This window comes from Maylandia zebra, linkage group LG3, assembly GCF_041146795.1.
Source record: "Maylandia zebra isolate NMK-2024a linkage group LG3, Mzebra_GT3a, whole genome shotgun sequence".
Taxonomy (NCBI): Eukaryota; Metazoa; Chordata; class Actinopteri; order Cichliformes; family Cichlidae; genus Maylandia; species Maylandia zebra.
In genome coordinates, this window is record NC_135169.1 from 53317675 (window position 1) to 53329334 (window position 11660).

Here is an 11660-nt window from a genome sequence, read left to right on the forward strand (position 1 = left end):
GTGTGTTTGAACGAGCTGACGGTTCAGAAAGAAAGAAAGCTTCTTTAATCACAGGAGTCACACATGTGTCCACTGTACCATCTGGGAACTCTTCTTGTTTATTCAACGTGTATTTTCAGGGTGGTTTAACTAGCTAATCTGATCAGAGAGTCTTTCCTTGAATGTCCTTTAATTTCACTTCTTTTTTCTTCCTTCTTTTCTTAGCTTACTAAAAATGTTGGCAACCAAAGGCCGGATCCAGGGATGTGTGCTGCTTGTGGTACTCGCGTTATGTGGACAAATTGCTCGCTGTCAACATCAATACAAAGATAACAAAAGAAAATAATAATAACCTAGTGTAGAGTAGTGGTTTATTTATTTATTTTTTGTCTTTGTCTTTGTCTGCTTTTGTAAAGAAAAAAAATAAAGAAAAAATTCTCGAATGATTCAAATGTTACTGTCATTTCCCCAACCCCGCAGGCTCTGCGACCTGTGAAGAACTGAGACTCCTTCTGGTCGGTAAAACAGGATTGGGAAAGAGTGCGTCCGGAAACACTATCCTGGGGGATGCGAACGCTTTCAAAGAGGATGTTTCTCCCAAGTCTGTCACCCACGGCTGTCTCAGAAAAGAGGTAGCGGGCAAAGACGGAAGAAAAATCGCTGTGATCGACACTCCGGGGCTGTTTGACACGACCAAAACGCGAGACGAGGTGAAAACGAAAATCGAAGAGTGCGTTGAACTGTCGACTCCCGGATCCCACGCTTTCCTTTTAGCGGTGAGCCTCAAGTCGAGGTTCACGCAAGAGGAATGCAATGCCGTGAAGTGGATTCGAGACAACTTTGTTGAAGATGCCTTTACCTACGTCGTAGTTCTGTTTACGCATGGAGACCTGTTGCGGGACAGCAAGTCAGTGAAAGACTACGTGAAAAAAAGTAAACATCTACAACGACTGATAAACCAGTGCCAAGGAAGGTACCATTCGCTCATCAACGATCAGAAGCAAAGCAGAAACCAAGTGGAAAGTCTTCTGGATGAAAAAATGGTGGATTTCAATGGAGGAAACCACTACACCAACGAGATGTATAAGAAACTCGAAGGAGAAAGGCTAAAGAGGAGAAAGGAGGAAGAACAAAGAAAAAGGGAAGAAGAGGAGAGGATTGAATTGAAGGAGCGGTGTAAATTCTTCAGCCCCGCTTCCCTGGGATTATTCGGCGCAGGAGCGTACTTTACATCTTATGTTCTCATGGGGCTTGGTGGAGCCCTTGGATATTCTCAGTTAAACTGTACACTGGCATTGTTCGCTTAGCTAAACCCACCCCGTTTTTCCTGGTCACACTATGAAGGCTGAGTTTCATTCTTCACTTCTTTTCTAGGATTTCTAGTTCTAATACAATCTATGTACTTAGTCACTGAATGTTTTCCTATGCTGTAGCTGTTCTATGAAGTTGCTATAAAACAACAAAACAAATAAGCCCCCTTTCTAGGATTTTCAACAGAAGGCGATTGTCTCGTTCGTTCTGAAACTTTTTTTTGTCCCCGGCTCAAAACCGAGGGAGAGAAAGAAAAAGATGGACTCTGCACCCCTGCGTTGCGACGAGGAGGACCATTCCTCGGACAGCTCAACTGACAGTTCCTCGGAAGAGGGGGAGATACTGTCCGACGCGGAGTGTGATGCGTCGGCAGCGGTGGGTGAGCGGCAAGACGCCGAGCTTGACAGTTGGGCGTCTTCTTTATTTGTCGATACCGTGAAAACTGCGGTGTATCACCTACTCGACCTAGTGATCAACAAGTACCACACCAACGCATGCAACGGGTGTAAGACCAATCACCCCAGCCAGAGACAACACGAGTGTCTGTGAGTCTTGGAGGATGACTTTTACACTGAACATTATTACAGCATCAGGAACAGACTCATTTCATTTCATTCCTTCCTTTTAACGTCTACTGTTCTCCCGCATCATCGAATCGGACGACGTCAAAGTTGGCATCGTGGCGGAGATGCTGTTGCATGAGCTGAAATCGGCAAGGAAAATCTTCGACGCCATCACCGAGGCCTATGACAAACTGGTGGCAGGGGATGTGGTGAAAATCGGCCAGCTGTGGCTGGTCACAGAGTGTTACAAACTAGATTACTGAGATTCGTTTGTCACGAAAGGCTGCTTCTTTCAAAGCATGCATCCTACTGTGATATTTTTATCATGTATTTCTGTTGTTGACTTATATACGGAATTTTGTTTGTCTTGAAAGGCTGATTCTTTCAATGCACGCATCCTACAGTGATTTTTTTTTTACATGTAACCCTGTTGTTGACTTATATTTTACGTTCCAGACTGCCTCACTTGTATCATGAGTGTAATTTCAAATAAAATAAAACAAAAATTCAGAAGCATCTGTGAGTTGTTTTTCTTCTTCTTCTCCTTCTTCTTCTTATTGTTATTATTATTATTATTGTTGTTGTTGTTGTGATTATGCTTCATTTTCATGTACTGGGGTATCAATACCCCCACGCTGCCACAGCAGCTTGTATGCGTGGCTGCCAAGTGCTACATTTTCTGTCCCGATCCCCTGACAAACCCATTACAATCACTCTGGGGCACTCGACGACCCCGGATGATCGCTCTGTGCGTTTTTTTCTTTCTTTTTTTTTCATCTGTTTCTACTGGGAGTGGGGATTACTCTGGGACCCCCGGGGTCCGGAGCTGCCCCGAAGGGGAACACGAGGGTTTATTGTTGTGATTATGCAACATGTTCTCACTCCCAACTCGTCAAACGTGTGACGCATGGTCAGGCTCCCTCTGCTTCACTTATGGACGTGCAGGGTACCCCCCTCGCGTCGGGAATTGACGTGAAGGGTCCTCCGATTGAAGAGATTGCTGCGGAAGTGCCTGCTGTCGGTATATTTAGACATTTTCCAAATCACATTGTAGTGACGTATACAGAACACAATAAATTATATAATGTAAACAACTACCTGAAAAACAGGTAGAACGATACTTTTATATCGTTTATTGCATTTATGGAGGGAGTGGTGTATGCTGGGTAATGGCACAGCTAGCTACTGGGTGACTTTATTCACCCGCTTCGGCTGTTATCAGTCCATACAATGGGCGTTATTAGCAGAAATCAGTCCCATAGATATGGGCCATCTCCTGCTAGATTGTTCAGAAGGTTGTTCTCATCCATCCAGATGGAGGATCACTAACAGGAGTGTGGAAGACTCCAGAATCCACTCTGGCTGGAATCCGGTGGATATGCAGGGTGTACAGGTAAGACCGTTTAAACGGACAGCATTTATAGAATGACTATTAAAAGTCAGCAAGTGTCAGTAATGTTAATGTGGTTATGTTAGTAATACACCGAGTGCTAATATAACAGCTTTAAGATGCATTTGTAGATATTATTACGTGTTTTACCGTCTTCATGGTGCTAGCTTAAAGTTACGGTGTAAACGTTAGCTTATATTGGAGTAAAGCTGTTACTGTTTAAACGATGTTAGCACAGATATATTAGCTTCTGTCATGACTGATGAAATTACTAGTTAATAAAGTTTCCAGAAAAGTGATTAATCGCAGCCACAGATTGACAGCAAATATCTCGATTAGCTTCAATGCATCTGTAACAAATATGTGCAAGTTTCAGTGCTTCGTTTAAACTGTATGATACTTATACTGACCCAGGGTCAGTGTAAAATACAATCCTAGCTGTGTGAACAAAGCCTGGCTCCTTTAATCCTGCATGACAAACCTCAGGATGCAGGTTATTATTACTCTTTCCTCCTGGCACACCTGTCACACCTGAGAGTCAATTAGAAACTTACAGTGACGTGGACATCATGCAAAGACTGCCAGACTCTGTAATACTGTAAATGATCAGTGACTCAGGTTAACACTAAACTTTAAACGGTATCTCTGTGTCTCTCTGTGTGTGCTGAACATCTAGGATTGAGTCAGGCTGCATTGACTGTGGGACTTTAATGTGTTAAAAGCAGGTTGAAGACGGCTCAGAAACATTTGAAGATTAAAATTTAGCATTATGGCTGCTGGTGGTTTGTAAAGCTGTCACGATCCTGGGTCTTATGACCCAGTGTTTTGAGTTTTAGTTCATTTTGATGTTTTAGTTTATGTAAGCCCTTCAGGTTCCTAAGTTCATTTGTTATCATGCTTAAGTGTTTCTAGTTCTTATTATTTCCCCCTCGTGTTTCCAACTATGGTAAATCTCCCCTGCTCTTCATGTGTTTCATGTCTGTGTCTTACATTGTGAAGTTTGGGTTGTCATGTCTACGTCTCATTATGTTTCCTGTTTTATTGTGAAGAGGTCTGGTGTTTCTGTGTTCATCGTGTTCAGTTTTACTCTTCCCCTGTGGCATTGTTATGTTCATGTTGATCTACTGTGCCTTTCTGTTCCATGTTTCAGATCCCTATGTTCTGTCTCCCCCAGTCTGTTAAGTTCACATGTTTTGAGTTCAGTCAGTGTGTTTCCTGTTTTACTTTCACAGTCTGTTCTATGTTAATGTTTCTAGTTTTGCTTCCCTTGCCTCGTCCTGCTTAATTACTCTCAGCTGTGCTCTCCTCCTGTGGCTCATTCCCCCTCGTTATCCCTCAGTGTATTTAAGCCCCATGTTTCTCTTTGTCAGTGTTGTGTCCTCCATCATAGCTGTGTGATTTTTCCCTGTGGCTCCTTGTGCTTTAGTTTTCCCAGTTTAGTTTATTTTGTATTGTTTTTACGTGTCCCACTCCACGCCAGCAATAAAGCTGTGTTTTTTGAGTTTACCTTTTGTCTCTGTGAGTTTGCGTTTGGGTCCTACTTTTGCCTGCACACAGCCGTATTGTGACAGAAGGACACAACCATTACATGGACCCAGCAAACCGCTCTCAGCTGTATGAGCGCCAGGAGGCAGCCCTCGCCCAGCTGGAGGAGGAGCTCCGCTGGAAGCCGTGGCGCGCTCCGGATTATGAGCACTTATTCCGCGGAACTCGGCTGGCTTTTGGAGGTCCCCGAAGTTGCCAAAAGCCTCCGCCTGTTGCCCCGCTCGCACCCAAGCCTCGGCCGCTTCAGGTGGGAGTAGGGATGGGTATCGTTTAGGTTTTATCCGATACCGGTGCCAAATCGGTACTTTTGAAACGGTGCCGGTGCTTAAACGGTGCTCGAACCGGTGCTTAAAGAATGGAGAACACAAAATTGGTCCAAAAACCTCTCATGTTCAGCTGTTTTTTTTTGTAAAAAGATAACAATGTGTGCCTTTTCTGCAGCTATGTGGCATATATGGCATCACTCTTGGCTGGAAGCAGTGCTTAAACAATGGAAAAAACACAAACTTTGTCCAAAACCTCTCATGTTTAGCTGTTTCCCACTTTTTCTTTGGTCATTTTAGCCTTTTTGGCCAGGGTGAAGGGAGTATCTGCCATCAAACAAGAAGACAGCCGCATGTAGCTATGATGATGTTTGCTAGTTCACCTTACATGCATTAATGTAATAACGTGGTTAGCCTACTCAACGTAAATTACACACGAACAACATGAAGCTACTCATGCAGAGAAGAATGGCTGCTGCTGCCATCATCATCCTCATCATTTCTGCTACACTGGCAGGGCTAGGGGCCAGGACTCTATTCTTCGGGTTTTTGGGGGATGTTGCTCCGGGTCCGATAACTGGCAACCCACCCGACGTGCACGGTGTGAGGTCTCGCAGCAAGCTATCAAATACGGCACATTTCTGGGCTTTTAAAAAAAACGCTATGCGTCGCCAGCTGTTTAATCGGATTCTTGGTGTTACCTCCTTTGACAGTATCACAGTATCAGCTTAAAGCATTTGTTGCAGGCTGCTGAGTTTGCATATTTTGCTGTGAAGTACAGCCAGACTTTTGACCGCTTCGCCTTGGACATTTTTAATCTGTAGCTCTGCTCTAACAGAACGTACGTATCTGGCCCCGCCTACTATCCTCGGAAACGTAAAATAATTGGCTAGAAGTGTATCACAGCTCAGGAAAAAAAAGCACCGAAATAAAGCACCGAAATGTGCGCTGCTTTTCGGTCTGGTTACTACCGTTTATGTCAGAACCGGTGTCATCATGGCACCGGACACCGGTACCCATCCCTAGGTGGGAGTGCTCCGTTTTGCTTCGGATGCTCACGCTCCAGCCTCTGCATTGCCGTCCCGCACGTCAGAGGCTCAGCTGTATCCCCCGTCAGCTTCCTCACCTCAGAGGAAGCGACGCTCACGCCGCCGTCACTTTTCATTTGCTGAGCAACTCCCGGTGGTGAGTTATAATGACTGCCTTTCACACATCCCACCTGAAGCCATAACTAAAAAGAACAATAAGCTCACCTCTGATCCGTGGGGAACTTCCCTTATGGATGATGACACGGACTGGGAAAAGTTATTCTGCTTTGCTCCCTCTACACAGGGAGAGATGAAAGACACTACCCGCTCGCCTAAATCTGCACATGCGGTTAAAGGAAAAACTGTGAACCACTCCACCAGGTCTCAAACACTCAGTTCACGTTCTGTCAGTTCAGGTTTTGTTAAGTCTGGTTCAGTCATCCCCAAGTCAGCTCACTCTACAACTGTTAACCCAAGGATTTCAAAAACTATTAAAACAAGGACTGCTAATACTAAGACTGCAAAACATGAAGTGGACGGCGGGTTCATTTTTGATAGATCTATTCATGTTGACCCTGAGCCTGCCGTTTCTGGGACTGTTTTTTCTGAGCCTGCTCCTTTTCCTACTCGTGTTTCTCCTCCCGGGGCAGCTCGGGCCCAGTGTACCTCTGCACCCGTACCAGTTCTTCGGGTGGGGGAGGCTGAGGCCCAGTTGGTCCCCGCTCTGGTTTCCAGGCCGGCTGAGGCTCTGTCCCTTTCTGCACCCGTACCAGCTCCTCGGGTGGGAAGGGCTGTTGCCCAGCCGTTGCCGGTGCCTGTTCCGGTCCCCAGGGTGAGGTCAGCCAGGATACAGCCCGTCTCCGCACCCGTACCTATTCCTCGGGTGGGAGTGGCTAGTGTCCGGCATGTGCCTGCACCCGTCCCTGTTTCTGCTAAAGGCTCAGGAGAGTTCAGTCCACAACCATCACCACCATCACTACTGCATGCTTTTCAGTCTATAGCTCAGTCATTAGCTCTGTTAGCAGCCCAGTCCGTAGTACACTTTCCTGTGCTTCCGTTGGCTCAGCCTTTAGCCCACTGTGCAGCTCAGTCATGTGGTCAGGCTTCAGTTTTGTCTCCAGGTCAGGCGACAGTTTTGTCACCCATACCCCTCTCTTTAGCCCAATCCTCTGAACATCCAACCGCTCAACAGTCTGCTCAGCACTCCGCTGCTCCCACGCCGCCGCCTGTTTCGAATGGAGGGCCCGAGGAGCCCGTCCGGCCTCATGCCTCGTCAGCTGGAGGGCCCGAGGAGCCCGTCCGGCCTCATGCCACGTCAGCTGGGGGTTCAGGAGGACCGCACAAGCCTCCTGTCTCCGCTGGAGGGTCCGAGGGGCCCGTTCAGCCTCCTGTCTCCGCTGGAGGGTCCGAGGGGCCCGTTCAGCCTCACGCCGCGTCAGCTGGAGGGCCCGAGGAGCCTGTCCAGCCGCCACCTGCAGCCGCTTCGCCGTTGCCTGGTCCGGCCTCTGCCTCTGCTGCTGCTACGCCTGGTCCGGCTGCAGCCTCTGCTTCACCGTCGCCTGGTCTGGCTTCGACTCCGGCTTCAGCCTCATCTTCGTCTGGCCCAGCCGCAGAGTCTTCGTCCTCGTCTGGCCCAGCCTCGGAGTCTTCGTCCTCGTCTGGCCCAGCCTCGGAGTCTTCGTCCTCGTCTGGTCCAGCTTCGACTTTGGCTTCTGCTCCTCCTGGTCCAGCTTCAGCCTGTGCTTCGCCTGGTCCGGTCCCGTCGTCGCCCTTGCCTGGTCCGGCCTCTGCATCGCCTTCAACGTCGCCCGGTCCGGCGTCGGCCTCTGCTTCTGCTCCGCCTGGTCCTGCTTCGGCCTCTGCTTCGCCCAGTCCGGCCTCAGCCTCAGCTCCTGCTTCGCCGTCGCCTGGTCCAGCCTCAGCTTCTGCAGCGACGCCTGGTCCGGCCCCCGCATCGCCACCGTCTGGTCCTGCCTCGACTGGTCCTGTGCCCACTGGGCCATGGCCAGCACGCCTAACACTGGAGAGCCGCCGCTGCCTTCCGCGCGGCCGGCCCCCTGAACTGCTCCGCCTCCTTCGCCGCCGCCGCCGCTGCCTTCCGCGCGGCCGGCCCCCTGAACTGCTCCGTCGTCTCCTTCGCCACCGCTGCCTTCCGCGCGGCCGGCCCCCTGAACTGCTCCGTCGTCTCCTTCGCCGCCGCCGCTGCCTTCCGCGTGGCCGGCCTCCTGAACTGCTCCGTCGTCTCCTTCGCCGCCGCTGCTGCCCTCCGAGCGGCCGGCCTCCTGAACTGCTCCGTCGTCTCCTTCGTCGCCGCCGTTGCCTTGCACATAGTTTAACTAGATTTCATTTGTCAGTGTGGGACTGCTGAGTCACCTGAAGAACTCATTTCATTCATTCTCCACATGATGTTCATTTACAGAAATGTTTCACAGGAACTGATTTCTCCCAAAGGGTGAACTAGTGTGTTTCCATAGATTACCTCTGTATGAATGTACTTCTTAAATGAAGGCAAGTGTTTGTCCTTTTTTGTTCCTCAGGTACAGTACGTGATATTAAGAGCAGGCGGTCAACACTGGGGGTAGACAAGAAGCAGACGTACTTCCAAGAGGGAGCTGCAGTGAGGACACAGCCAGGTCACTGAGGTCAGAGGTCAGAATCTGAAACAGCTCAGATTTATATTTTAGGTGTTATAAAAAATCTAAATGTATTTATAAAGAAACCTTTAAATAATAGTCATAATTATGATTATTATAAGAAATATCAAACATTTAAGTGGATTTTCTGTTACACATATTGTGTTAGCCCTGCAATAAACTGGCAGCCTGTCTTTGTCCTGTATCAGCTGGGATAGGCTTCATCCTCCCGCAATCCTGAATTGGATACATTGTATTCCAATTATGTAATCTGATCATTTACAAACTCAAGGTATCTAATCAAAATGTAAGTAATAATTATAAAATGGGAAAGTAGAAATAAGTGTGACATAAATGTAAATGTGTGAGCTGACATAGAGGACAGCTACATGCAGTCTGAAAAACCTTTGTTGTCAAGTTTGCAGGTCTATCAGCACGAGACATTCTTACATAGAAGAGACAGTTAGAGTCTCTAACTCCCGTCCCGTCTGTTTGGATAAATATAGTAAATTGATGTATGTCCATTTATTGACACATTTTCTTAAGTGCTTATCCAGTTCAGGATCACAGTGGAGCTGCAGCTGGATATGTTCACTAAATAAACCTTACAAAAGTTAACAATAAACCTGCATTTATGTACGTTGTTGTCCACAGGATGAGAAAATCAAACTGGAAGACTGTGGAACATGTTAATAAATGTTTGTGTGTTTATGCCTGTGTCTTTCACAGGAGGCGCTGGAAGGTTTCCCTAATAGTTCCTGGTGAATCAAAGCAGAACCATAAAGGTTGCTGGACTGCATGATGCCCTTACCCCTGAGCAGCCATCCTGTTAAAGGAGGAACCAGTTAGAAACTGTTTTCAAAGTAGCTGAGCAGATTTCATCTCAAGTAAGCGATTAACTGTTTGTTCATCTGTTCTGCCACTTAAAGAGCATTTAAGGACGTCTTTCGAGTGTCCAGTTGAATTAATTCTACTGGCTCTCATGGTCATTTGTTATTATAGACATATTTTTCATGTTCATCCAGCTATTTAGTAAATTCTATCTATTTAGTAATATCTGTCAGCTATAAAATGTAATATAAATATAAAAATATCTAAATATTTCCTGTCCTTTATGTTTTAATGATGTAAGACCAGACGTCTGTTATCGTGTTACATTAGCATTCCTCACATATCAATGAGATGCTGTACAGTACAATCCTACTGACACAGCAGAGGGATAACGACGGCTATTCAACATCGTTACACAACACATTCGAGCTGCACGATGCAGACAAAGTGACTAAATCATCTTTTTTGTGGTTTATTGTCTTCAAACCAGCAGACAAAGACGATTGCAGAAGATGTCAGAGAAGAACTTCAGGCGGTGGACTGAAAAGGTATTTTTTTCTTGTTATCAAAAGACATTTGGAGTGACGGCTTCTACAACTGGTTGTGCTAAAGTAAAGCTTACAGTCTAAGAAAGCACAGTGTTGATATTCAGCACAAAGAGAAAAGCTCACTTGTTTGAATTTATTTACAATCATAGTTTTATAAATTCTGACTGTAAACAGCTTTTACAGCTTTGATATTGTTTGACACTCGATATCAGGTGATAGGGTTTAATTTAAAGGTTTCTGTGTCCCAATGAGCCATTTACACTGACCAGTGTCAGTTTAACTGTGACACATTTATTATTTAGATTCAACAAAGAAATAACTGAATGTAAAAAATGGCAGCCCTCAGGCCAGGTTTAATTGATAGAGATATATGCATGCATTATGAAAGTTATGTATCCCAGATAATTGTTATTCATCTGGTCATGGCAGACCTACCTCTTCCTCCCAAGTTAATTAACTGCAACCCAAAACAACTAGTGGGGCTATTTACATACTCTCAACCAGTGTGGGGTAAAAAGAGCCACCAAAAAGCTCTCAGCCACAGATGTGCTAGAAGAGTTAGAAACTCTACTTATGGAGAAACTTTCTAAGTCTAACAGGGGACAGGTACTCCTGCCCAAATAACATGATATAACCCCACATACAGCCCAGCCATAAAGTGAACCAAGTCATTTAGTTAAAGACAGCATGGGACCAAATGCATGTAACCAGCCTGCATCAACCTGGCATTTCTTCCTCCTGAATTAAATGAATGAATGGATGAAAGTTAAATGACTACAAACCTAAAGCCACTAGTTTCCACACTGGAGCTACCTGACACTGTGTGTTAACCGTATTTAACTTGTATCAACAGTTGTAAGAGGCTAAGCCACCTGAGACACTGCATTGAATGATTGTTCCTGTCTTAATGATTTCAGTTGACTGGTTTCAGCTCAGATGTTCTGCTTTTTCATTTCAGTAGATCAAAGCAGCTCATGCTCCTTCTGCTTCCAATTTAGAAGAAGAAGAAGAAGAAGGCGAATGTTAGATTTGTATTGTTGATTGTCATTTATGCTTAGAAATATTTACTTATACATGCTTAGAGTTTTGTAATTAGTTGTAGATTGGTAGAGGTTTTGATCCTTGATAGTCTGCAAACTTTGTGTGTATTAGACAGCACTTTGGGAGCATGAGAGGTCATACCGTGTCTTATTGTTTTATGGTAGGATTAACGTAGTTGCGTCTGTTCTAGTCTAAGTGCTCTTTGTTTAGATGAACTGCAGGACTTCCTCACCGTATTATCTAGGATGAACCATCTAGGGTGAGGGGGAGACTACCCTCTTCCTGACCAAGGATGTTTGACCCTTTGATCAGCAGGGAATTTGGTTCCGGTAGATGGTGGCTCTCAAGCACAGCAATGTAAATCCCACACACACACACACACACACACACACACACACACACAGGCAAGGTACTCTTTGTGTGTATTTAGACGTCATATGTTAATGAACTTATGCATATTCATGTAACCTCAATAAAAGAACAGTGGTACGGGAGAACGGACGAGAGCAACTGGGGTCAAGCGAAGGA

The 11660-nt window shown here is 46.0% G+C and overlaps 1 protein-coding gene and 1 long non-coding RNA gene across 2 annotated transcripts; both read left to right on the top strand.

Annotated features, from left to right (window-relative positions):
• Positions 1–214: 214 nt before the first annotated feature.
• On the top strand, positions 215–1286 carry LOC143414103 (GTPase IMAP family member 9-like). Its single transcript, XM_076877773.1, has 2 exons — positions 215–245; positions 460–1286. The coding sequence occupies exons 1-2, from the start codon at positions 215–217 to the stop codon at positions 1284–1286; spliced, it is 858 nt and encodes a 285-aa protein (XP_076733888.1).
• Positions 1287–8638: 7352 nt separating this feature from the next.
• LOC143416831 (uncharacterized) lies at positions 8639–10130 on the top strand. The gene is made up of 3 exons (XR_013097083.1): positions 8639–8728; positions 9442–9599; positions 10034–10130. It is a non-coding gene; the product is annotated as an uncharacterized LOC143416831 (long non-coding RNA).
• Positions 10131–11660: the final 1530 nt, after the last annotated feature.